General features: G+C 31.8%; 6 protein-coding genes across 12 annotated transcripts; 2 read left to right on the forward strand and 4 right to left on the reverse strand.

Annotated features, from left to right (window-relative positions):
* Positions 1-6,468: 6,468 nt before the first annotated feature.
* Positions 6,469-9,699, reverse strand: LOC109606517 (uncharacterized). Of its 2 annotated transcripts, XM_020023091.2 has the most exons (8): positions 9,470-9,699; positions 9,324-9,416; positions 9,052-9,277; positions 8,093-8,339; positions 7,829-8,041; positions 7,686-7,782; positions 7,550-7,635; positions 6,469-6,954 (listed from the first exon to the last, which is right to left on the reverse strand). In XM_020023091.2, exons 1-8 carry the CDS (start codon positions 9,632-9,634, stop codon positions 6,564-6,566), a joined length of 1,518 nt encoding a protein of 505 aa, XP_019878650.1. In that variant the 5' UTR covers positions 9,635-9,699; the 3' UTR covers positions 6,469-6,563. The 2 variants fall into 2 exon arrangements, with proteins under 2 accessions (XP_019878650.1, XP_049826475.1); XM_049970518.1 differs by having other exon boundaries at positions 7,829-8,339.
* Positions 9,700-10,011: 312 nt separating this feature from the next.
* Positions 10,012-10,992, forward strand: LOC109608850 (cAMP-regulated phosphoprotein 19). 3 transcript variants are annotated; one of them, XM_049966735.1, is made up of 2 exons: positions 10,012-10,097; positions 10,431-10,992. In XM_049966735.1, exon 2 carries the CDS (start codon positions 10,450-10,452, stop codon positions 10,798-10,800), a length of 351 nt encoding a protein of 116 aa, XP_049822692.1. In that variant the 5' UTR covers positions 10,012-10,097; positions 10,431-10,449; the 3' UTR covers positions 10,801-10,992. The 3 variants fall into 3 exon arrangements, with proteins under 3 accessions (XP_049822692.1, XP_049822684.1, XP_019880966.1); XM_049966727.1 differs by lacking the exon at positions 10,012-10,097 and adding an exon at positions 10,137-10,367 and having other exon boundaries at positions 10,415-10,992; XM_020025407.2 differs by lacking the exon at positions 10,012-10,097 and adding an exon at positions 10,151-10,367.
* Positions 10,993-13,090: 2,098 nt separating this feature from the next.
* LOC109606625 (pickpocket protein 28) lies at positions 13,091-15,944 on the reverse strand. The gene is made up of 7 exons (XM_020023191.2): positions 15,083-15,944; positions 14,795-15,037; positions 14,636-14,741; positions 14,434-14,585; positions 13,913-14,385; positions 13,612-13,861; positions 13,091-13,562 (listed from the first exon to the last, which is right to left on the reverse strand). The coding sequence occupies exons 1-7, from the start codon at positions 15,235-15,237 to the stop codon at positions 13,337-13,339; spliced, it is 1,605 nt and encodes a 534-aa protein (XP_019878750.1). The 5' UTR covers positions 15,238-15,944; the 3' UTR covers positions 13,091-13,336.
* LOC109606726 (pickpocket protein 28) lies at positions 15,945-18,334 on the reverse strand. Of its 4 annotated transcripts, none has more exons than XM_049961313.1 (9): positions 18,318-18,334; positions 17,881-18,023; positions 17,465-17,825; positions 17,270-17,412; positions 17,023-17,221; positions 16,656-16,926; positions 16,371-16,605; positions 16,258-16,314; positions 15,945-16,204 (listed from the first exon to the last, which is right to left on the reverse strand). In XM_049961313.1, the coding sequence occupies exons 2-9, from the start codon at positions 18,009-18,011 to the stop codon at positions 15,949-15,951; spliced, it is 1,653 nt and encodes a 550-aa protein (XP_049817270.1). In that variant the 5' UTR covers positions 18,012-18,023; positions 18,318-18,334; the 3' UTR covers positions 15,945-15,948. The 4 variants fall into 4 exon arrangements, with proteins under 4 accessions (XP_049817270.1, XP_049817272.1, XP_019878860.2 ...); XM_049961315.1 differs by lacking the exon at positions 18,318-18,334 and having other exon boundaries at positions 16,656-16,847; positions 16,908-16,926; positions 17,881-18,026; XM_020023301.2 differs by lacking the exon at positions 18,318-18,334 and having other exon boundaries at positions 17,881-18,026.
* An 853-nt stretch (positions 18,335-19,187) lies between these two features.
* On the reverse strand, positions 19,188-21,210 carry LOC109606830 (pickpocket protein 28-like). The gene is made up of 7 exons (XM_020023399.2): positions 21,080-21,210; positions 20,670-21,030; positions 20,482-20,621; positions 19,966-20,432; positions 19,649-19,913; positions 19,540-19,596; positions 19,188-19,483 (listed from the first exon to the last, which is right to left on the reverse strand). The coding sequence occupies exons 1-7, from the start codon at positions 21,208-21,210 to the stop codon at positions 19,255-19,257; spliced, it is 1,650 nt and encodes a 549-aa protein (XP_019878958.1). The 3' UTR covers positions 19,188-19,254.
* Positions 21,211-22,400: 1,190 nt separating this feature from the next.
* LOC109606943 (pickpocket protein 28) lies at positions 22,401-24,642 on the forward strand. Its single transcript, XM_020023498.2, has 8 exons — positions 22,401-22,610; positions 22,671-22,913; positions 22,969-23,226; positions 23,284-23,485; positions 23,650-23,920; positions 23,975-24,034; positions 24,093-24,303; positions 24,361-24,642. Exons 1-8 carry the CDS (start codon positions 22,483-22,485, stop codon positions 24,590-24,592), a joined length of 1,605 nt encoding a protein of 534 aa, XP_019879057.1. The 5' UTR covers positions 22,401-22,482; the 3' UTR covers positions 24,593-24,642.
* The last annotated feature ends 28 nt before the right edge of the window (positions 24,643-24,670 follow it).

The following is a 24,670-nucleotide window of genomic DNA, read 5'->3' on the forward strand; positions in this document are numbered from 1 at the left end:
ATAAAAATATAATATAAAAATAAATAAAATGGTGAAATCAAATTATAAGTAAATAACACAATTGTTTAATGACTAATTGATAATAAAAATTAAAGAAGTATACTATACACTATACATTTGTTAGGTAATATACTACTAATAATTAATTATTCTTATTCCCATTTTATACAAATATTGAGAATGCTTCTACCAAAATTTAGTGAATAAATCGATTTATTATTACTTTAAGCTAAACTAATTGTGAAATTTTGAGTTAACTACCACTCAATGGATGCTGCTTACTTAAATGAATTGAGAGGTTGATAAAAAACATCATTAATACATCTGTTAGATAACATACCATTAATAATTAACTATTCTTATTCCCAAGTCAATTTTATACAAATATTGAGTGTGTCTCATCAAAATTTAGTGAATAAATCAATTTATTATTACTTTAAGTTGGACTAATTGTGAAATTTTGACTTTACTGCTCTTAATGGTTGGTACATACTCAAATGAACTAAGAAGTTGATAAAAATCATCATTATATAGCTGTTAGATAATATACTATTAATAATTAACTATTTTATACAAATATGTTATAACCAAAATGATATATAATAATATTGAGAAAGTAGTTTGGTGGTGAAATAATCTTCCTGGAAGAAACCGAAACCTTTATAATAAAATGATTTTCTGTGGAGAGACTCGGCATGATATAAAACCATCATACTGTTTGACTATGTCAGCCTTATTAAATAGAACCATGTCATTTGTCACGCACTCATTTCTGAGATGCTATCGACGATTTTTATAACCAAATTTCGTTAAAATTGATAAATTGTGAAACACTCCTCGGCGTTACAGGTGTAGTTCAGCAATTTCGAAACATATTCCTTATTAAATTATCTGTGAAGGTTAACTGCGAGAATTTAGCGTCGTTATTAAAAAGCGGCGGCTCGGCCGAGATGCCGGCATACACGCACTACGTGCAAGACAAAGTCGAACCGATCCGGTCAGAATGTGAGAGGACAAATACTCCGACATCGCTTGCCTAACAAGTGTTCGAGACTCTCGATTCTATTAAGGCGACGCATGTTTGTGTTTGTTGCCTTCATATTTTCTGTTTCTGCGAGCTGCATTCAATGGACGCCTTTTCATCAACCACCTATTCCACCAGATCGACAAGGAAATGCCTTTTGTTCAAAGATTATGTAAACAAATTTTTCCCTTTCTTTACGATCACGATTTAACAACCAGACGAAAATTTATCCAAGGATGATTGAAATAAATATGGTAACAATATGGTAACAAATTTGCACACATGGAAGCTTTCCGAAGTTCAGTTGATCAAAATTAATGAGAAAATATTACTGAAATAAAAAATATTTTAATACAACTAATTAAAATAAAATTAACTAATTTTGATGAATTGCAATCACGCTTATCATTTTTATGGACCCGGGTAATTAAATCCATTAATCCACTATAAAATTACACTGTGATTTCCATTAAAAAACCTTCTATTTACTCACCAAACACCAAACCATGATGAGGTGCAACATACGGTCGGTTTTTTCTCTCGGCAATTATAAATTATTATTCTGAGAACGTCGGACGAAGACGAAGACGTTCAAATTGTGACCTTCTGGAAATTAGATTTGTATGCTTCACGATGTAGTTATAGCCATTTTTTATTTTCATTTTGATAACATATCCATTATGTGCTCGCGCTTGCTTGCAAAATATAGACGTAATCTAGGTTTTTGCATGCCAATTATTTTTTTTTACTGACCGTCTAGTCTTGTACTATACACTTTTTATAACAATGTAAAATAGTTTAGTTAAATTAGACATCTACTTACTATTAATATGTTCCTTAGGTTTAATACTAACACCAATGTGTCTTGTTTCACATACCAAAAAGGTGATTTATAAGCATTTAAAGGGATTAAATAAGGACCGTTCCGAGTAATTTTTTTAACGTCCGCATTTTAAAATAAAACCACTTTTAACGATTTCTCGAAACATTTGTTATGTGAGCCGAACGACCGAAGGTGTGGTTGACTTATTGTTGCTGCAACAGTAATGCATTTGTTATAGACCGATATAAATGACTTTAAATATTTTATTAACAGAAATATGTTGTTAATAATAAATATCGCTATTTGTAGCCATGTTGTGTAACAAGAACATTCGTTTAGATAAGTCGATAGCGTAATGTATGTATATTACAAAATGTTCGCAACTTTTTTTTAATACGAGCTAACTGTTGACTTCAGGGTGAAATAGTAGTAAATACATTGTGGCTAGCTATTGCGGTCGGCTTTTTAATATTTTGCCTTTTATGTGCACGATTAGCGGTATGAATAAATTAACTACTCCACGGTAAAAATCTAGATCCAAGATTTAACAAGTCATTTTGTGTTTTTATTCGAAAAGATATTAAATATAATGAAGTAATTTATAGGGTTGTATACTATATACGATATACTTACAGATAACAGATGAATTTTAATACAAAATTTTATCTAAACATTCGAGTTCGAAAATCAAAAATATAAAACTTTGGTACAAAAGAGAAGGAACTCTCAAATGCCATTTCTAATTGTAAGAAATGATGACTGAATCTGTTCCTAAATTCCATTAAGGTTTCACATAATAAACTGTGATTATAACCAGTTTTTATTAAAAACAACAATAATAAACATAATAATGTAATTTATTACTGGAGATCGTTTTAAAAGATAACAACCCAGAATTTTAATATAACTTATTATCGGTCAATCTCCAACAGAAGCAGACCAATTAATTGAAATAGACTGTGGAAAATTTAATTTTTTTTAGCTTGTCAATATCATCCCGATCGAATCAGAGATAAAATGTTCTGCGTGAAGTCCGGAAGCACAACTACCTACCTACTACTCGTACGAATTCGAGCCATTGTATGGATTTTCTGGGAAACATACTCAGCCAACAATGAAGATAATCACAAGTTCACCTTTTGGGGCAACGGGTGCTTAAAGCTCATTACCTCAAACAGCGGGTGGCTATTTTGTTTATTATTATGCAAACAAAAAGGGTCGAATTGGTCTTAGTTTGGTCTCTGGACGTGTTGAAGGCACATAATAAATGAATCTTCAGTTATTGATTAAAACTGAACTTGTGTCAACAATTTATTTTTTTTTTAATCAATCGGGTAAATTCAAATTTATGCATACAACTATGCATAACGTATTTTTATAGGGTGGACTTTGATTTATCTCACGATGGTTGAATAATACAAGCTGATTTAACCACCATCAAAATTCCAACGGGGATGAATTCTATTGAACACATAAAATTACAGCGTGTATCATTTTTCAACCACTGATTTGACAGAGCCATCAATTCGGGTATTAACAAATGTATCAAGGAAAATAAACACGAATTAATTTTAATAACGATTGTTCGGCTCCTCCTCTTCAACGTTTTCGGAAAGTTATTTATCTCATACACGTTTTTGTAATATTGGATGGGTTTAATTAAATGCCGGTTTTTTTTTTTGTTGCACGTGTTCATTTATTTATTGTCCAGTTTACTTAATCGATACATGGAAATCATCATAAACGTATAAATCTGCTTTATGGTATATATCATGAGTTAGTTGTGTGACTTTTTATCACAGAAGTGTTACAAGTTTAAAATGTCAATTGTATACAGTATTACAAATGACTTTGTAATACTGTACTTTCCGAATTCTGAATGAATTTAATTATTCATTTTTATAGAACTGCTTAGAGCAGCAGCAGCGTTGTCTTAATTCTACAGTATTGGCAGATAGTAGAGCAACTTTAAAAATATATAAATTGCTACCGCCCTGTATATGAAAATCTAATATAATTTACACCAATTATAAACACACTGTATACAAACATATTCGGTAAATATTTCTTGTATTAAAAATAATTCTGTTAGCTGCAAATCAAAAAACTAAATATTCGGATGGCAAATAGTAGAGCAACTTTTTACTAAATGTCACTAATCTCTACAAAATCTACAATAATTTTTAGTTTCATAGTATACACCAAAGTAAAATAAGTTAATTGTATCGTTCTTTCAATCCGATAAGAGAAAAATCAATATTGCTCGATTGTAACACGTGTTGTACAACAATATTCAATATTTGGTGATGTGGAAGGAAAAAATAAAACTTGACGACCAAGAAAAACCAATTGGTTTCAGGATAAACAAATTTTATCCTACTCCAAAAAAGATCCTTTCCAGCAAAATAAAAGGTCTACTTGAGACACAACTTATTTATATATTTCTTCAAGAACTGTAAAAGATAGATTACTAAGAGGTCTTCACGCAAGAAGACCAGACTAAAAAACCACTACTATCAGAGAAGAACAGACGAGTCAGAGTTGAATTTACCAGGTCCTTTTTACGTTGGACTTTCAATGATTGGTAACGAGCGATCTGGAGTAATCAAATTTAAACTGGTTAATAGTGATGGGATTTTATATGTAAGGCGTCGAATTTATGAAAAGTTTAACCGAAAATTTACCATACTCACTGTTAAACATGCAGACAGGTCGGTGATGATGTGGGGCTGCTTTTCGGGATTTGGAATGGGTCCTTTGAATAGAGGGTATCATGGATCGTTTTATGTATAAAGAAATATTGAGGAACAAAGTAGTACCGTATTCAGATAAAAATATGCCACTAAAACTTTACTTTCAACAGTTAAAAATATTTGAAGCAGTGACTTTTAAGGGAAAAAATTAATATTATGAACTTGCCATGTCAATTTCCCGATCTAGACTTTATTGAGAACTTAGGGAAGATAGTGAACAACAAAATATGACAAAGAGTATAGTAATCAGTAAGATTTATTCACAGTTCTGCAAAAGTCCTGGCTAAATATGGATCCAAATATTATTGACCATCTGTTGATTTCCATGAAAAAAGGTGTTTGGAAGTTATTTATAATAATGGAAATTTTATAATATATAAGTGTAGAATTAATTAAAATAACAATTTATTTGTAGTAATAAAACTTTAAATAGCATAAGTTGCTCTACTTTTTGCCAGCCCAAAACAAATAATCATCAGTAAAATTAAACTCTTCAATTTTTTATTGTTTAACTATGTAATTGTTAAATTTATAAAGGGAAGTTAATTTTCAATATATATTTTTTTAACCAGGATATCCAGGACAAAAATTATTTGAATTTTAAAAGAGTTGCTCTACTTTCTGCCAATATTGTATATGTCCGCACAACCAAACTTATATGGAATCACCTAGTACTATAATTACTAGAAACGGTGTTCCATTGGGAGAAAAGTAGTTTTAAAATATACAAACCAATTTTACTACAAAACTATAGACAAAATCATTAAATCAAATTTTACATAGAGCAAATAACAAATTTCTCAGAAAATTAATTAAATTAGATTTTAAGAAAAAATAAAAGGTTTTTGCTAATCTAATAACCAGTGTTGTCAACCCTAGCAGCAATGCAAACACGAATTCGACGTGACATGCTTTCTGTTAAATTATTAATGTGTTCTTGGGGAACGTTACCCCATTCTTCTAGAGCTACCCGTATAAATTGTTCTGTGTTATCAAGAATATTTTAATCAGCTGTAATTCTTCTTTTAACGTTATCCCATAAGTGCTTCATGGGATTAAGATCCGTCACACCTTCCAAACAATTTTTGACAATTCTGCCGGTATGTGGAGGAGCATTATCCTGCATAAATAGGAAAGAATCCCCGAAAGCACCTCTCCAGAGGCTTATTACTTATTAGTGATTGTCTAATAGGAACCAAAGCAGTCTTTTCACCAGTCATAATGCCACCTCAAAACATTATACTTGCTCCTGTATATTTGGAGACCGACATTTTACTAATCTTCAATTGTCCAGTTTTCATGTTGCAAACACCAACTTATGGGGCCAGTTCTATTTTGTGTTGATAGTTAACTGTCTTCTGCTAAATAATTTTCAAGTCTTTTTCTAACAGTTTCTATGGAAAGTCTAAAACCTGTAACTTGCACAAGTTGTCTTTGAAGCTCAGGAAGGGATGTAGTGAGATTTTTTTTGCTATGTGAGCTAAAAAACGGATCCAACTCCAGAAACCTTGAATAGGTTATCGAAACTACGCTCTGTGTGACCCCTACCATTTGTACAATTTCCCTCTGCAACAATAACCCCACATAAAGCATTTTAAATGGGAACAGGGTAATTGAGACTATTGTTTTATCAAATAAAAACATTTGCTTTTTATTGACGACTAATTTTTTTCCATGAAAAAGAATTCTTTCTTGTAAATACTAGGTGATTCCATATAAGTTTGGTTGTGTGTATATACTTAATATTTGAATGAAATTTTATAACTGCCTTAACTGTATACTATACTCTCGTTTATAAACTTCAAAATTATATGCATAACTGTTTATGAAGTACAATTGTCTTAATCGAATACAAAAATATTCATTAATACTGTTTTAGCAATTTTAATTAATTTTTTTAATATTGCAGTAAGAAAATAAGGTTTTCAGTGCCAAAATATATTGAAATAAACTAATCAGAACATCATCGTATGTCACAAATGGGCTCGCTCAAAAAACTTCTCAGTTTCTTTTTTGTCTCTTTGTCCCTGATTTCGTGCTTGATTCTATCCAAATCCAAACTGCTGATAGCCATTTCCGGAATCACATTCAAATTCTCCGCACCTTCCTTCGGCTTCTTGAATCGCACGTACTTGCCATTTTCCTCTGAATATCTGTTGCCAAACATTCTTAAAGAATACAGTTCGTCGTTGATCATGCAGGATAATCGGCAAGCGCTGTTTGTCTTCATGACGTGCGAATTACTCCTTACGTTCGGGATTTTTGGCGTGGGCAACGGGTTCAACCATCTCATCGTGCAAGCCTCGCAGTTTATCTGTCTCAGAGTAATTTTAGGGCAAACATTTTCGCTCAGACTGCAAACCGAATGATATTGATGAGATGGTGATTTATGAACGATTGTTTTGCTATGCCGTGTTATTAAGGTAAAATGTGAAGGGCTGAACGTGGTCTTAAACCAGAACTGTTATTACCTTTATAGTCATTCCATCCACCATTAAAACAGTCATCCGACAAACCCGACAATTTATTATTGTTTCAATCGGTTTACTTTGTGGTCATACAATAAGAAGAGGCTCAAGTAGTCGAGAAAGTAAAAAAAAGATATTGAAATTTAAGTATGGTTGAATGTTATTAAAGTAAGGAAGACTTGAAACTGTTGTGCTGGAATCGCCCGGACATCGTCATCACACACATACACGCCATTTGCATAAATATTTGTAATACAATGCTCGTTCCGAGAAAAACTGCGTTAACGTCGCGTTTTTTCATGTCATTTACATTCCCGTCTCAATTATCGAAGACACAAACACAAACGCTTATTGCCTATGCAATGAGTTACACTTATATCGATTGTACGTTGTGTGTAAGTTGGAGAAAGGACTCGACCGTTTTAGGAAGTCCACAAGAATAATTCAAGAGCAGTAACGTGCGAAGAATATTTCCTCTTACCGTTTTTCTAAACTCCGTTCGTCCTGTTTCTTTTCTAAATTTGGTGGTGCGTTAGCAATTTCTTCAATCAACCGATCTAAAGATGTCTGAAAAAATCATACAAGTTACTCGTTTCTATAATCACAATGAAATGTACCAAGCTAGATTTACTGAGGGGAAACTCTAAACTGCTATTGTTTCTAGACAGCTTTCTAGAAGTTGCACCTCCTTTAATAATGTTTATCTTAGGTTTCCTACAAAAAACAATTATATTTCCTTAAAATTGCTTTCATAACATACCTGGTAACTGGACTGTTAATGATTTTGGAATTAGTTGTTTTAATGTAATTAAAATTATCTGATTCACTCTCACAGAAACTTCTTCTAGAGGGTAGCTGAAGTACGGTTTTATGAATATCACTTAAAAACGACTCCAAAATTTTCGGTCTCGTCACAATTCTCAAAGTATCTGGTTTGATCCTCCAAGCAGATTTTAACACATAAGATTCGCAACTAAACAAAAACATAATAAACTGCAGTGTTTGTACTGTTAACGAACGAAACCTTGTGAATATAGGAAGGGTACTCAGCTTCTGAATGTAATTTTCGATTTTAGGGCACTGCATCAAATCAATCAATGTTTCTTCTTCTGTAGCCATTCGAAATATTTCTCTCAATTTTGGTTTGTTTGAAATTTCCAAGGCTTTCAAAGATGTGTTCAGTAGTTCAGCTACTTTTTCATTGTATAAGTATTTTCTGTCCAATCGTCTATCACTTATTAACAGCTTGTTTTCTTTAAAACTAGGACATTCTAGAATAAAATTCAGAAAATTATAAAATGACTATAGACCTATATATTTCAAATTCAAAATATAATTAAATATCTTATCTGTATTAAACCATCTGGACATTCCGAGACATTGACAGAGATAAATGAGCGATTTTTTGTAAGAATTTTGCCGATTAATTTACGCCCGTGAACGAGGAGCCGAAAAAACAGGATGAGCAAAAATGGAACCTGACTTTACGTAAAACAATATACCATAAATCATGCGAAGCAGCGAGCGCCTGTTACTTTTGGCAAATTCATGCGACCAGAGCCGTGTTAAATTTCAAAACTACATGAAATATGAACCACACATACTTTTAAGTCCGCCATCCATGATACACTGAATAGATGGTCCGCCATCCATCAAAATACTATCGGAAACGTTCTTCAAATGTCTGTTTGCACTGACACAACTTTCTCTATTCAATCACTCATAAAATATCTTTCATATAATCACTACCTATCTTCAAATTTATCCAATTTCAATATTTTTTTAAAAATAATTGAAACAGTTGCCAAAGTGTATGATAACTTTAGGTATTAAAATGGAATGTAATATGATATCCGACCAAATACTACACGAGATAATGTCCATCAGATGCGAGTTCAAAAACCTTAAACATCACGTCTCCATTGTCATATTCATAACACTCCTCATTAGACTATCTGTTAAATAATATTAAACATTGCATACCCAAAATATAAGATTTTAATAAATGAATTAGATCTTCATTTGTTTTTGATGTTCTCTTGGATCTGTATATAAGTCTCTCTAGTGGCGAATTTTCGATGGTCATCTTAATTTTTCTGACAACTCTTGGTGGTGTCAGTTCACATGTGTCGTGATTGGAGAGTAAATGAAGGCACAGCATTTTTTCTATATCTATTTCATCCTCAGTAAATAGCAAATCACGAAGAATCTAAACAATGGTTTAAGTATTTTTTTTGTATTTGTAATTAAATTACCTTATAATTGTTTGAAATATTGCATTTATCGCAGGATCCAGGATGGATTTGACATGTATATAACTTATCACCACCAACAGATGCAACTGAATTCTTTCTTAAAATATTTCACTGTTATAAAAGTTAAGGTTGGATGAAGGTGGTACCTTGGAAGATTTTTTGGAAAATTTACTCAGGAATTGATTTTTGTTGTGGTTTAAAACGTTCATTTCGGTTCTTTTTTCCTTTTCAATTCTAGAAATGATTTTGGTGCACATGCATTTTTCCGCATTGTTGCGGATTTTGGCCATGTATACACAATCGCTGGGCATTTCTGAGTTATTTGAGTCCCTTTTTGTGGTAATTAAAATGTAAATTCATATCATAAATTTTAAAACTTGACTTTTGTCATTTGACGTACATATATCTGACACTAATTGTAAGTTGACTCTTGATTCTTGTTTCCATCCATATTTCCGATTATAATAAAACAAATGATAAATCTTCTTATGTTGTAGGCAACTCAGATTACACAAATATAATAATTCCATTATAGATTATATTCATAAATATTTACTTATGTATAGACTGATTAACTGTTAGAAATTTAATAAATTATTAAATTTATGTAGACCTGGTAATAATATAAATTACTTAATTATCACAAATAAACGAATCCAAAATTCAAATAAAAAGTAGCTAAGTTCACACTAGTATAAAATGTGTAATCCGAAAATGTTATGTTGAACAATTAAATATAGTTAAAAGAAACCTAAAATACTTTAACAACAATAGGTAGGTAATCGGTTAAATCGGACATTCAACGGTTATAAGTCAATCGATATCGAACCGGTAGTCGAGGAGTAGTAGTTGTTAACAATCGTGAAGTAAGCACCGAATCAGCTCAAACAGAAACTGTAAATTCTATTAAGTCTGCTCAAAGTTTCACAATTTTCATTCATTTCCAACGTGTTTCGTATAATTACAAGGTGTGATTCGTGTTCAGACACTGATTGCACCCCTTTTCCTTTAGTTACCGTTACATGCGGACGTTTTTTTCGACTAGTAAGTTTTTTGCTTCTTGGTTATTTCTGCCGATTTATTTACAAAAGATTTAACCCTTTACAGCTACGCAATAACATCCAGAATGAGCGAACAAGAACAAGAGGCCCAATCCGAAATGTCTCCTCATGAATTGGAGAAAATGGAAGAGGCCAAATTGAAGGCAAAGTATCCGGCAGGTCCAATGGGTCCACCTGGCCAGAAAGTGATTGGTGGTCACTCGGCGTTCTTGCAAAAGCGCCTCGCCAAAGGGCAGAAATTCTTCGACTCCGGCGACTACCAAATGGCCAAGCAAAAAATTGGGGGTGTCAATAAACTACCAAGCAAACCAACTGCTCCATTCGCCACAGGCGAGGCAATACCCACACCAGAAACAGTGCCAGCCAGAAAAACGTCCATTGTGCAACCCTCAAAGCTCAGTTCTAATGTCAGTTAGTTAGGTTGTGTTTATTTTAAGTTGTAGGTTTAGGAGTAATTATTTTCTGGAGGAGTTCATTATTCGTTTACTGAAATTGTGGTTCTTTTATCGCTAAATGTTAATACTTACTGTCACACTGAGTTAGTTTAGATTTTACTGGATGTATTGATTACTCTAATATGTTGAATAAAAAAAGTTACTGCTGATAAACTGTTTATTTTTACCTTTGAAACTAAACAAGATTTTTAAATTTTTTCTTAAATTTCGGTCTTTAAATTTATATATTAATCATATTTGTAAATAATTAGATAGTGTGATATGATAATATAGTAAACATAAATTTTATTCAGTTTGAAATAATAATATTATTATTAATTATTTGTTATATTTGTGTTTTATAACAACACAAAATAAGTATAATTATCTTTATACTGTATTATTAGTATTTGAAATGAAAACGATGTAGATTACAAATATTCTTATTGAAGTATCGAAGTAACATTTGGTAAGGCATTTGTACTATTGGTCTCTATGTTTTATACGTTAAATTATAAATAAATAATTCGAGTTTGTGACAGGAACTTGTAATGGATAAACTACATTTCTTTATTAGTGCAGCATATTTATTCTAGGTAGCGTGTGTCATAGAAGGATTTCATTTACATTGCGCGTTTTTTGTAGTGGATGAATTCGAATTATTTCAAATCAGAATACCAATGGTATTATATTGCAGCAAATATATTATCAAAATGTTGTAATCTCCAGACCTTTATACTAATATTACCAAATTTCATTGGGAAATTAATTAATTAACCGCTACATTTTTCTAATCAGTACATGGTCGGTCTCTTCTTGCTCTACGAACAGCTTCTACAATCCTTGGCATACTCCCGATCAGTGAGTGAATATATTTTTGATCCACTGCTCGTCATTTTTCTTTAAGAGCATTAACTAGATTCTCCAAATTTTAAGGCGAGTGTTGTCGAGTGTCAATTTTCTTTGAAGAAAATTGATGTTTCATACGTGTTCAATTGGATTACAGTCTGGTGGACGCAGGGGCCACTGCATCCGAGTAAAGTCATTTGCAATGCTAAATTTATAAGACTCACGCGGTAAGGTCGGGCAGTATCTTTGGTTGACTAAATTTTGATATTGTCGAGCAATCATAGAGGAAAGAAATTCCACCCCACATTGTTACAGAATCAGGTCTAAAAACAACGTGGAGCTCATGATATCTCTCACCAGATTCACTTCATGTCCAAATACAGGTATCCGAGTGATATAATATGTACCTAGGTACCTAGACTCACTGTGACTGTGAACAAACAATTATGCCATTCGGCTGTCCATAAGCGGTGATCCTTGGTTCATGCTTCTGTTTTCTGGTCATAATTCGGGCCACTAATTGATTCAAACTTCCATATTCCAAAATTTCTATTATGGTCACAAAATCTTCAGAAGAAAGTCTTCTTTGAAGCATTTTACTGTGCAAAACAATAAATACATTAAAAATGAGTCGAATAAGATGTGTTCAAATCCACGAAATACCTGGAAATACTTGGAAAATTACAGGAAACATAATGTTGTTTATTTATATGTATATTAAATATATAAAAAGTAAATAAATTTAATATTCTGTCCGTCTAGAGCTGCAAATATTCAAATAACATTACTGGTTAGTATAAAACTTCAAATTATCCAATTCAAATGTGTAATTAAATAACCGAACTAATAAATTTTTTGCTAGTATATAAGATATTGAAAGGCAAAAATCAAAAAACTTTAATTATTAGTCTTTTAATAATGTAGATTTATATAAGAAATATGTTTATTTGTAAATTTATCAGTTCTAAAATGAAATTTTAAAACATTTTCAATTATTTCTTGAATTATAGTATAATTCTATTCTCTGCTTTGGAAATATCTGTTAAAAATTTATTTAAATATTTATACATATTGGTCTGTAAAAATAATATTTTATATCCAAATTTGTTGTTATTTGTTTTATATATATGATAGTTTGGTAATTGTGAGTGACAAAATCTAAATGGAAAATATTTTATATCTTCTTTTTCACATATGTTAACTTTCTCGCCTCACGATGTTAGAGGGCTCCTTTATAAATATTCTGAGTTCATATAACATTCATCTATCTTTCCTTCCCAATAAAAAACAGAGCAAATTCCCATATGAAATAATTTTTGTAAATTGCATTAATATCAATATTTTTTTAGTTACACAGTGTAAAAAATTGACACGCTTAGGAACTAGTACATTTGGGTTGAACTTTTATTGAAATAAAATAAACTTGGTTTAAAATGTTTATATTTGCAAAAATTTATAATTGAGTTTATAATTGCAATAATCAATACAACCTGCGGCTCAGAATATTAGACAAAAAATGCATTTAGTAAATATTGGTGTGAAAATCACTAAAGAAACATTTTCATAAACTTACATACATCCTAATGAACACACATAGACATGCAGTTTAATTCTACAGTTAGCTAATTAGCCAAATGCTGATTTAGTTACCCTACTCTAAATAAATCTTTTAAATTTCTGGTCCAGTCCAATATCCGTACAACCTGATATTGCAAAATAGTCTAACAGATAAAAAGTAAATTATCTCCATTAGGGATAAGACGGAAAATCCAGTAAAAAGTCCAAGTAAACCGCCAAAATTAGCTAAAAAATCAGTAGGTCCGTATAGCTCGTGTCTCTGTGACGTTATGAATTGCGTGGATTTGAAGAACAATGTTAGTTTTGACATGTGGACTCTAAAAATATTTTTTCAATTAACTTATTTTTTAATATCAATATACTCACTTATCATAATCAAAGGACAGTCCGTTTACGGGAACACCTTTGTACCATTCTCGCCATTGCCAATCCGATTGAGAAGTCTCCACATCGTAAGTTAAATCAGAACATATTGGTTTACAGTCACATTCTTTCACCTTCGTATTTTTTGCCTCCGGATTAATCTCCTTGTATAAAATCCCCAGTTGTAACCTTCTCTCCGCCTCCTTCATGCACGTTATTTTGGCAGTACCACATAGATTTGTTGTATTGTCATCTAAAACCACTGTGTAATTTTAAACTGTAGAAAATAACAAAGGAAACATACGAGGCATGTAAAAGTTAACGCATTTGCACACCTCTAAGGTGTAATTGGTCAGACATTCTAATTTGCAGTTCAACGACGTGTACTGTTTGAAGTACTTTAAAGTCCTTTCCGATGGGAAGAAACACTTCCTTCTTGACTGATTGTACATTTTTACTGAATCCGAAGTTGTGATCATGTTAGGTTGAATTGCTGCAACTACTTGTTGATTGAGAGGTACTCGAAAGTATTGCTGGCTGAATAGTGGTATTCTCGTGGGAGTATGAAGCATTACTCTGAAACCCTGAAGGGAGCTTCTACATGTATAACCAATGTTTGATTTGTACGATAGAAGAGTTAATTTCAAACCATATTTTGTGCCAGCCATTAATGCTCGTTTTGGGTAAGCTTTAAGACCTGCTTTTTCAGAGTAACCGTTCTCCAAGGACCATTTGTCGCTAGGGGAAACTGAACGATGAAAGTCTTTGTAATGCACCCTGAAATTTGTATTTTTTAAAAAGTTGAGTATGGGTTTTTAATCTTACACGTTAGGATTGTAGATTTCCGATCTGTCTAGCATGTTAAACGTGTAACAGAGACCTTCGTCTGTTAAAATGGGTTGGAAGTTTTCCTCACATTTAATGGTCTTGTCCATATAATTACAATCGTAGAAGATGTTATGAAATTTTACGCTTACCTGAAAAATAAAATTTAAAAAAAGAAAACATTAGAAGGATTAAAAGTAACATTTGCCAAAACATCGTAGAATTGTGCACTGAATATTGGAAGACGTGGTTTCTCAACCAAGTCGGTGCCCTGACAAATTAGTTCCATATATTCAAAATTCTTGAACCTAAAATCGAAACAATTGTTTGTTTGATCTGTGATGAATAAACTTTTAATTACTCTGTTTCCGTTAATTTTTTCTTCTGTTTGATTTTCTGAAGGATGTTCGTGTGATTAAATAACGATAAGTTGGATTTGGACTCGGGACAAATGGTGACAGCTGGAAATGGCATTTCGTAAATCGGAGTTTCCGTTGTTGCAAAACTGACGATTACTGGTGATCTCTCCCATTTTTTATACACTTCTCGTATGAAGAATATGCAGATACCTAAAGTGATACTGAACACTATAAACCACCACGCCCTAAAAATTAAAAATAACACTGGCTCTTAAATTAAATAATTATACCTTTCAAAGTGAGTTCTTTTTTCACCAAAATATCTGAAACCGTGAATGCTGGAACACACGCAGTACTCTCTAAAATAGTTTCTGACACTTTTACAAAAGGGTTTTGGTGATTCGTCAATTCTAATTTCGTTTTCGTCGTTAGTTTTTTCGGTCATGTTCACGCTTGGACTTTTTAGGAAATTGTATTTGTAACACAGTTTATCTTCTAATCAAGTTAATAAGTTTGTTCAGGTTGTGTCATTCCATTACACTGATGGGGGTGATGTAAATACACCCAGGAATTGATAATATCTGTAAATTTATACAAACGCAAAGCAGATACGAATGGAATACATTTATTTTGACTGCAAACTTTGTGAAAAATGTTGGATGGATGGAAAATGTTGAATACTAAACGAGGGTAGGTATAGTAAAATTGCATCTTTTAAAACAAGTTGGTATAAAAAAATTCACAGAATAACAATTAAATATAAATTCGTTTACGTTGAAGACTACAAATATGTTTTTTCAAATACACTACAAGAACTAGTTTATAAGTTAATCATTAAAATATGATGAAGTTAAATCTATCGTATCTATTTACTGTGTCTACATATTAAATGGTGAAAATTCGTTTTTCAAAATAGAAAAATTTGAATGCGTTATATTCCCTGTCACGCTTTTCTGTTCAAACCTATATTTATGTTTACCATTTTTTAATACTACACGACAAATTATCCAAAAATAGGTCTAATTAAATTTCCGCCTCATTCTAATCTCAAGGGGATATCTATCTACACATTTCATTAACTATTACAAATACGATTTGAAAATATTTGCGTGTCTTTTCGTCATTTACTGTTTAGGAAAAAATAGATTTGTTTACGTTAACAGTTCATTCTATTATCTAAGCCGGGTTTTGTTCCACGTTTTCGCCATGCCAGTTTCCGTGTTGCCTGTAATTTCCAAACACTCTGACTGATAAAAAATACACGATTTCCATTAAAGAAAGTAAGGAAAAGCCGGTAAAAAGTCCCAGAAGTCCTCCAAAACCCGAGAGGAAGTCGATGAAACCATACACTTCGTTTCTCTGTTTCGTCTCCAGGTGATTTCTCTTCATGAATAAGGTAAGACTTGCAAATTCTACTCTAAAAATAAACTCTTAAAATTAATGTAATATTTTTGAATAACCTTACTCTTCGTCTTCCTCCAAGTAAAATGGTGGTATAAAGAATCGTTCAGAAAACGTCAAACTAAAAATGGACATTTTTTTTTTAAATTCCAATATATATGGATATTAAGGATTTACCTTTTATTATAATCTTTTCCTTTTATTCTACTTATTTTATTGTCTTTCCAATGATTTTGAGAGATCTCCAAATTGTAATTAATGTCATAACATAAAGGCATACAGTCACAAGAGTGTTGAAAACGTTCTGGAACAGAAGATTTCTTGCTAAAAATTTCAACAAATAAAGAATCGAACTCGGCATCCTCCATGCATTCATACATAGAAATCCCACAAACTGGTGTCCCATTCAACACTACAAAAAACATGTCACAAAATTCTCCAAAAACTAACACAGTCTTGTACTTGGCATATAAAAAGCGGAACAGTTACAAAACTGTAGTGTGTAATTGGTGAAACATTCCAATTGGCAGTTACTTTGAGTATAAATTTTGAAAAACCTTAAGTACTTTTCGTCCTGGAAATAGCAATCTCTTTGTTCTGGACTGTACCCCTTTATAGCTTCCGAAGTGGTGAAGACTTCTGGTTGTATTGCTCCTAATACGTTGATATTTGAGCCTATAGTCATGACCGTTTCAGCCATTCTTGGAAACTTACCTGGTATGTCGATTGACACCTAGTAAAATATATTTAATATGTGAAGGTATTCTTTGGTTGTGGCCAAGATGATTTTAGTTTACAAACGAAAAAAGCTTAAAAGTTGTATATTTACCAAGTATCCCCCACTGTCATCACTGCTGCAGAGCTGGTCTTTGCTGCTCTTTTTAGCATACATGATGATGGACAATGATTTGCTGGGGCCTGTGAGGAAAGCCCTAATAGGATAATCATTACCTATTGCATCCTTGTAGCCTTTTTCAATGTGCCAGGTACTGTTCCAGTTGTTTTGGAAAAAATCTTTACGGAGTACCCTAAAAAAACGAATTAGAAGAAGGATAAGAGAAATAACTGTTAGTTACACATCATCACGGAAAACTTGAGAATGATTGAGGAAATTGAAGGAGTAGCAAACTCCTTCATCTGTTAAAATTGGCGTAAAGTAATCCTGGCATTTCATATCCGAACCCATTAAATAACAGTAATGCATAAAGGTTCTTCTCGACTGCAAAATAACGTGACCACAAAATAATTAAATAAACGTAAAGAAATCCTACTTTTGAAAGAAACTCATAAATGTCTTCCGATATTTGAGTTTTGTAATATTTATCTCTGAAAGACTTTTTTCCTATTTCATCCTCGCAGATCCAAGCGGCATAATTGGATAAATCCTGCTCTTTTTTTGTGAGAGTGACGTTGGTTCTGGTTTTCAACATTATATCTGTGTAGTTAAAATGTTCACCATCAATTTTGGCTTTGGAGCAAATGGTTATTGTGGGAAAAGGTACTTCGAAAACTGGCGTTTCTTTGGTGGAAAACGTTACAATAACCGGCATCGTTAGATATTTTATAGCCAACACATAAATGAAATAACCAAGAACCATCATTGCAGAAGTTATAACAACAATCCAGTAAAATCTGCAAAGAAAATTTGCGAGTTAATTAATATTACCTGGTGATTTAATTATTGTACTTTTCGGTGGTCGTTCTTTTTTGAGCGAAGTATTTCATAGCGTGGATGCTGGTATTATCACAATAATCGAAGAAGTAATGTTTTACTCTTTTGGAATGTTCGCACTTTTTTGGAATTTGATCAACACTCATAATGAAGACAAACTAAAAATGTAAAAAAAGCTTGGCATGTTTCACACCTTTTTATATTGTATTGTAGTATTAAGCAAATCGGTTTATTTATAAATATGACTTCGAACAATAAACATGAAATCTAGCAAATATAAATTCATATTGTTGAAATAAAATAATTATTTTTAAAGAATATTTTAATTTATATTTAACTTATAATTTACTAAATTACAGCAAATATTTTGTGATAATGTTGTCAGAAGAATTATGCAATTCTTTTATCAAAGTCTACTTAAAAATGAATGAATAAATAAATCTTTTACATACCAAATTTCTTTAAAAAATACCACGTCACAGTGTGAAGTTCACACTACTACAAAGATACATTAAGCACTACTCAAACATTTGCATTCTGCAACACATTGCAAATGCGTGACGTCCCAGTGCGGCTTTTTTTAATAATCCAAATAGAAACGGATTTGCAATAACTCCTGGGTGTTTGCGTTCGGGGTAATATATTTAGGTTTTCCTTGAAAACCAACGTCGCATTACAACGATAATTAATCCGCGTTCAACCATCTAAACTAGAACATTTATCTCTAAATATAAATCATTCGAATGCGTTTACTTAGCGTTAATTTGGGATGATTTAGTGATATTAGTAAACACATGTTAGATAAATATTCTTCCCCCGTATTATTTATTTGATCACTAATTGATTGAGTTACAACTGTGCTTAATTAAGATTTGGAATGTATTAACAAGTGGCTGTTTCTTTGATCTTCTCGTCTTTAAAAATTATTGCCACAGTTAATAACCCATAAAATTTGGTGTCGGTATAATTAATAAATGAATAGTCTGCCAAGTTTATTTATAAAATTTATGTTCCATTGGGAATAGACCAATTCAATTTTATGTTCGAAGAATGTTTTTGAGTAATAACAATAAATGTTGAAACAATTTAAACTTAAGTTTACGACTGTAGATGACACAAACATAAATTTATTTCTATTAAACTTAGTTGTTTCCACCTACTTATTTTGCTGACATTCAGAAAAAAAGTTGAAATAGTCATTATTTAATTCGATGAAGTAATGTTAGCTCTGTATGATGGATGAGACAGAATTTATCACTCCCTAAGGGGATTCACATACATAGATTATTATTTATTAGGTCATGTCTAATTAAAAAAGCAGATATTTCTAGTTTCATTATATTTGCATTTTACATAAATAATATTATCAAGATTTTTTTCCTTAATTTTCTAGTCGTGTTTTTCGCCGTGCCAATTTCCAAAGAGCTTAAAATTCCCAAAAATTCGCACTGTTAAAAAATATATAATTTCGGTAAACGACAACAATGAAAATCCAGTAAAAAGTCCCAGCAACCCTCCAAAACCTGAAAGAAAATCTATAAAACCATACACTTCATTTCGTTCTTTAGTTTCAACGTGATTTTTCTTCATAAACAAGGTCAACGATGCAACATCCACCCTGAAAACAAATTATGTCATCAGTTCCTTAGTGTTAGTAAATAGTTGTTTACTTACACCTCATCATCCTCCACATACAAATCTTTAATTTGAGACTCATCGTATTCAACATCACTGAAAAACATTATATAGTCAAATATGTAAGCCAATAATCGACAATAAAAACCTATCGTTGTATTTCTTCTTTTCACTCATTCGTTTGATCCACCTTTGATTTTTAAAAGGACTTTGGGAGATCTCCATGTTATAATTAATATCAGAGCACATTGGTAAACAGTTACAAGAAAATGTTGTGGAATAGTTTTCAAACATCTCAAAAATCTCATCTTTTAACCCAACCTTAGATGATAAAGTTTTCAACAACACTACTTCCTCAGCCACTTTTATACATCCCGCCGATCCTACACCACAAATTCTCGTATCGTTCGTTCCTGAAACATAATCAATCTAAAATAATATCCATTATTATTTTAAAATAATTACTGGGCATGTAAAAAGGGACGCAATCACAAGTTTGCAACGTAGCATTTGCGTAACATTCCAGGAAACAGTTGCTTTGTGTATAAATTTTGTAGAACCTCAAACGTTTCTCCGATTGGAAGAAACAATCCCTTCGTGATGAAGGATAGTCTTTCACAGCTGATGAAGTGGAAATAATCGAAGGTTGTATGGCTGCCATCACGTTCATGTTCGAGCCTACCGTTATGAAGTCTTGCGACAATCTAGATTGTTTCCCTGGTATGTGAACGCTGACCTCGTATCCTCCTCCATCATCGAAAACGCATAAAGGATCAACAGTTCTTCTTTTGGAGTACAGAATAATAACCAGAGCTTTGCTGTGGCCACTCATTAAGGATCTTCCTGGATAACCAAATACAGATTTTGATTTGTATCCCTCCTCTATGTCCCAATCAGATTTTCGACTATTGAAGAAATCTGGGTGGTTGTAACTAAAATATATGTAATATAAAGAGGAATTGGTAAAAATTAAAGACGTACACGTCATCTCTGAAAAGTTCCGATTTGTCCAGGTTGTTAAAGGACCAGCACACCCCGTCTTCAGTTAAAACTGGAGTAAAGTCATCGCATTCCATTTCCATTCCCATCCAAAAACAATTATGGAGAAAATGCCTTTTGGTCTGAAATATTGCTTTTAAAAATTTATTATGAAAATTGAACAGTTTTACCTTATTAAAGAAATCAATTACATCATTCGATAATGTTTTTTGATAAAATTTTTCTCTCAAGTGAGTTCTTTGAAACTGTTCATAGCAAGTTGGTGCTGCATAGTTTAAATTTGATAGTTCCTCTTCTGTTAAATTTTGTTTAGTTCGAACTTTTCGCATTAATTCCGCGTAATTTACTGTGGTTGAGGTGAATCTCGCATTTGAACAGATTGTAACAGTTGGAAAAGGTATTTTGAAAATGGGCGTCTCTTTAGTGGAAAATGACACAATTACGGGCACTGATATGAACTTATTACCAAGAACGTAAATCATATAACAGACAAACATCAAAGCTGTAACTTCTGCAACAATCCAAAAAAGTCTAGAAAACACAAAACTAATCGAGTGATTAATAAATTAAAACTACGTACATTTCCAGTTTGGTTCTATTTTGGGCAAAATAATGCAGACCATGAATGCTAGTGTTTTCGCAGTATTCGCTGAAATATTTACGTAAATTTTTGCACTTGCACTGGCATTTTGTTCTCTTGCCTGTGGCCATGTTGGAGCTGCAACTGAAAACAGCGTTGTATTGTCTATTTTTAAACCACACCTTAAACATGCCTTAAATTAAAACAATCGTTGAGTTTGTAACAATTTGGTTGTTCGAATTATGGAACGATGACATGAATATGGGTTGAGGTGCAAGAAAAACCAATTTATGTCATATCCTCTGTATTTATTTGATGTTGAAGAGTGACACGCTATCCCAGAGGATACAATAAACGGCATGCGATCGTTAAATTAATTAAATTATGGAATACAGTTTGCTAAAGTTGATTGACAATTGCACAAACGGTGAAAAAGGTCTATAATAAAATTGTGTTTGTTAAATTTTGTAGTTTTGTTTTTATTTTGTGATTTTTGGAGGCTTAGAAACAGGAGTAATTTGAAATCTAATCTGAGTTTCTAAATATTATTAATACCGTGGTTATTTTGTCGATGGTAATTATTTGTCTACTGTGGGATCATTTGCAACATGTGGTGGAAATGTAAAATTAATAGGTTCTTAAAATAGTTTACTATATCTTATTAGATATAAATTGGCAAAATGAAATATCATTAATATAATTTTGAATTTTTCAACACTTTTTTAGTTAAATTTTCATAAATTATATAAAAAAAGAACATTAAAGAGGAATTAATTTCTTAATCAGCATTAACGTGTCTTATATTTTCAAGGTAAACTATTAGTTTTGTGGTACATTGATATTTTGAATAATTTTAAATGTTTGCAGTTTTATATGATCCGTGGGTCTGTAAACAATGTTTAAGCGGTTAGTGGAATTTTTCGTTATAAATAATGAATTGCACACTTGCAACAATAAACTTCGTGGGATTATAATAATATTTATTATTTTCTAAATTTAACTTTTACTATACGAAAATTATATTCTATGAACAATTTTACCAAAGTATTTGTATTGTGATTTTAAAAATATTTTAGAAATGTTTCCGATGGCATAGAGCTGAAATCACCAGACCTGCAACAAAACACAAATGAAGAACTGCAACATAATTGTTTGAATAATTCCAAAAAGTATCTAAGACATTATCTCATTGAAGGAAACATACACGGTTTAAAATACATTGGTGAAAAACGTACATGTATTGAAAAGTAAGTTTTAGCAAATGAACTGCACCTCTTGTCATGTAATTTAACTAGTATATAAAAAAATGTTATTTTAATTAGTAAAATTGGCACGTAAGCCTCTAGAGATTATATTTTGAACACATACAAAAGCCTTCAGTTAACTTTTATAATAGAGCCAACATGTCGGAAAACTCGCATAAATCAATCACACTAAAAGAAAAGCTATCTATATATTTTCGCGAGTATAGCTTATTTACAGGTATTCACGGTGTTGCTTTTGTTGCTGAAAAACGAACCTGGTGTGAAAAGTATTAGACAGAAATTAGTTTTAAAGTTTTAACAATGAAAACATATTTTTTTCTGTTTAGGCTTTGGTGGATATTTGCAATATGTTGTTCATTGTACTGTTGCATATATTTGATAATGCTCACTTGGAACAAATGGATTACGACTCCAGTAATTGTTAGTTTTGCGACGCAAGAGACACCTATTTTTGACATTCCACATCCTGCCGTAACAATTTGCCCAGAAGTCAAAACAAGACCTAATATTTTCAACTACACTGATTTATTGTTTAAGAAAGAGGATGGTATTCAGCTAGATCCAGAAATGTATACTATATATTATAAATATAAAAAATATTTTCTACACATTTTGATTTTCTAGAGAGCAACAATTCAGTTACATCTCAGAAGTTTGCATATTCCATCCAGAGTTGAAATATCCTGTTCCAAAATATTTTGATGATGGTATTTATGAGTTTTTTGAGAAAACTTCTCCGAAGTTTTATGAAGATATTAGAGACTGTTGGTTTATGGGGCAAGAATATAATTGTAAAGATCTTTTCAAGCCTATTATAGCAGATGAAGGTTTATGTTACACCTTTAATTTACTAGACAGATCTGATATGTTAGCAGATTCAATGTAAGTTTTTTAAATTAATTTCAGGAGGTAATTATATGATTTATGATAACATTCAAGTGTTCACTTCAAAAACTATCATAAAATGTCAGAGGGGAAAGCTGATTGGTCTTTATCGAAAGGATATACAACTGCAAAAGGCAGAGATGTTTATCCAAAAAGAGCACTCTATGCTGGAGCACTTTTCGCTCTTGAACTGAAATTTATGGTTAATGATGAAGATTTGGATTTCACTTGTGGAACATCTATTCAAGGTTATAAGGTAAATAGACCTTTAATTCATTTAGACGTTGTGTTATCAATCTTTATTTTTAATCTTAGACTGCAAATTATTACAAGGTACCCCACCTGCCCACTAATGTTCATTTAATTGTTTACAAATTATTTTATTTATTAATATAATATATTAATTCTGTTATTGTTCAGATTCAGATCCATCAACCAGGAATGTTGCCTCGTCCAAAAAACCAGCACTTCAGGATACCGCTGGACCAGTCAGTAATTGCAGCAGTGATGCCTAACATGATCACAACTTCAGCTGCTGTAAAAAATTACTCGCCTGAAAGAAGAAAATGCTATTTTTCCTCTGAAAGACAGTTAAAATATTTCAAAGCCTATAACCAACAAAATTGTCAAATTGAATGTATTACTAATTATACTCTAAGTAAATGTGGATGTGTTGATTTTTACATGCCAAGTAAAGTAACAAATTTGAATGATTTAAGAGCTGTTCATGTTTGACTTATTGCAGGAGAAGCTGCAACTCCTATTTGTGGAACACCAATGAAAAGCTGCGTGAAGAAAGCGGATGGTGAAATATATTATTAACATTGTATTAATTTTGCTTTTAATATTTTCTAACGCTCTAGATGATCGTTTAAACGATGGAATTGATGCGCAACTAAACGAAAGAATTGGATTAAAATTTGAACCTTCAGAAGTCTACAAGGACACCCTTAAATGTGACTGCCTTCCAGAATGCACCTCGATGTCGTACATTGTCGAAAACTCACAGTCTGATTGGGATTGGATCAAAAAATATCAGTTCGATCGTAAATCACCATCTTACAACAAAACAAAGTAATTATATCAATCATTATGTCTTTATAAATTTAATACTTTAAAAAAATGTTTTAGGATTCACATGTCTTATCTTCAAGTGTTCTTCAAGTCTAATCAGTTTATAACTTCTGAAAGGAATGAGTTATATGGTCCTACAGATTTCGCTGCCAATGTTGGAGGTCTTTTGGGACTTTTTACAGGATTCTCCGTTTTATCTTTGGTGGAACTTATCTACTTCTTAACATTGAGGATTTTTTGTAATATTAAGTTGTATGGTGTCAAATATTGGTATGGAAAATTCGAATAGATATGTACAATTTATTTTAACAATGCAATAAAATAATATGTTTATGCGTATATTATTTATCATATATTGTTAAATTAA

Source organism: Aethina tumida, chromosome 1, assembly GCF_024364675.1.
Source record: "Aethina tumida isolate Nest 87 chromosome 1, icAetTumi1.1, whole genome shotgun sequence".
Taxonomy (NCBI): Eukaryota; Metazoa; Arthropoda; class Insecta; order Coleoptera; family Nitidulidae; genus Aethina; species Aethina tumida.

Bases quoted from the DNA above. Each gene is read 5' to 3' on its own strand.
- LOC109606517 (XM_049970518.1), bottom strand. From the start codon at position 9,634: ATGCCCAGCGATTGTGTATACATGGCCAAAATCCGCAACAATGCGGAA. The intron at 9,278-9,323 runs GTAATTTAATTA...ACCATTGTTTAG, and splicing joins ATATTTCAAACAATTATAAG to ATTCTTCGTGATTTGCTATT. The intron at 7,783-7,828 runs GTATGTTATGAA...TGTTTTTTGTAG, and splicing joins ATTAACAGTCCAGTTACCAG to GAAACCTAAGATAAACATTA.
- LOC109608850 (XM_049966727.1), top strand. From the start codon at position 10,346: ATGCGGACGTTTTTTTCGACTA. The intron at 10,368-10,414 runs GTAAGTTTTTTG...TATTTACAAAAG, and splicing joins GCGGACGTTTTTTTCGACTA to ATTTAACCCTTTACAGCTAC.
- LOC109606625 (XM_020023191.2), bottom strand. From the start codon at position 15,237: ATGACCGAAAAAACTAACGACGAAAACGAAATTAGAATTGACGAATCA. The intron at 15,038-15,082 runs GTATAATTATTT...TTTAATTTTTAG, and splicing joins AAAAGAACTCACTTTGAAAG to GGCGTGGTGGTTTATAGTGT. The intron at 14,386-14,433 runs GTAAGATTAAAA...TACAAATTTCAG, and splicing joins GAAATCTACAATCCTAACGT to GGTGCATTACAAAGACTTTC.
- LOC109606726 (XM_049961313.1), bottom strand. From the start codon at position 18,011: ATGAGTGTTGATCAAATTCCAAAAAAGTGCGAACATTCCAAAAGAGTA. The intron at 16,927-17,022 runs GTAAATATACAA...ATATTTTACTAG, and splicing joins ATGACAGTGGGGGATACTTG to GTGTCAATCGACATACCAGG. The intron at 16,606-16,655 runs GTACAAGACTGT...TGTTTTTTGTAG, and splicing joins TTCCGCTTTTTATATGCCAA to TGTTGAATGGGACACCAGTT.
- LOC109606830 (XM_020023399.2), bottom strand. From the start codon at position 21,210: ATGGCCACAGGCAAGAGAACAAAATGCCAGTGCAAGTGCAAAAATTTA. The intron at 19,914-19,965 runs GTAATTATTTTA...ATTATGTTTCAG, and splicing joins CGTCCCTTTTTACATGCCCA to GAACGAACGATACGAGAATT. The intron at 19,597-19,648 runs GTTTTTATTGTC...AATGTTTTTCAG, and splicing joins AAGAAGAAATACAACGATAG to TGATGTTGAATACGATGAGT.
- LOC109606943 (XM_020023498.2), top strand. From the start codon at position 22,483: ATGTCGGAAAACTCGCATAAATCAATCACACTAAAAGAAAAGCTATCT. The intron at 23,921-23,974 runs GTAAAGTAACAA...GACTTATTGCAG, and splicing joins TGTTGATTTTTACATGCCAA to GAGAAGCTGCAACTCCTATT. The intron at 24,304-24,360 runs GTAATTATATCA...AAAATGTTTTAG, and splicing joins CCATCTTACAACAAAACAAA to GATTCACATGTCTTATCTTC.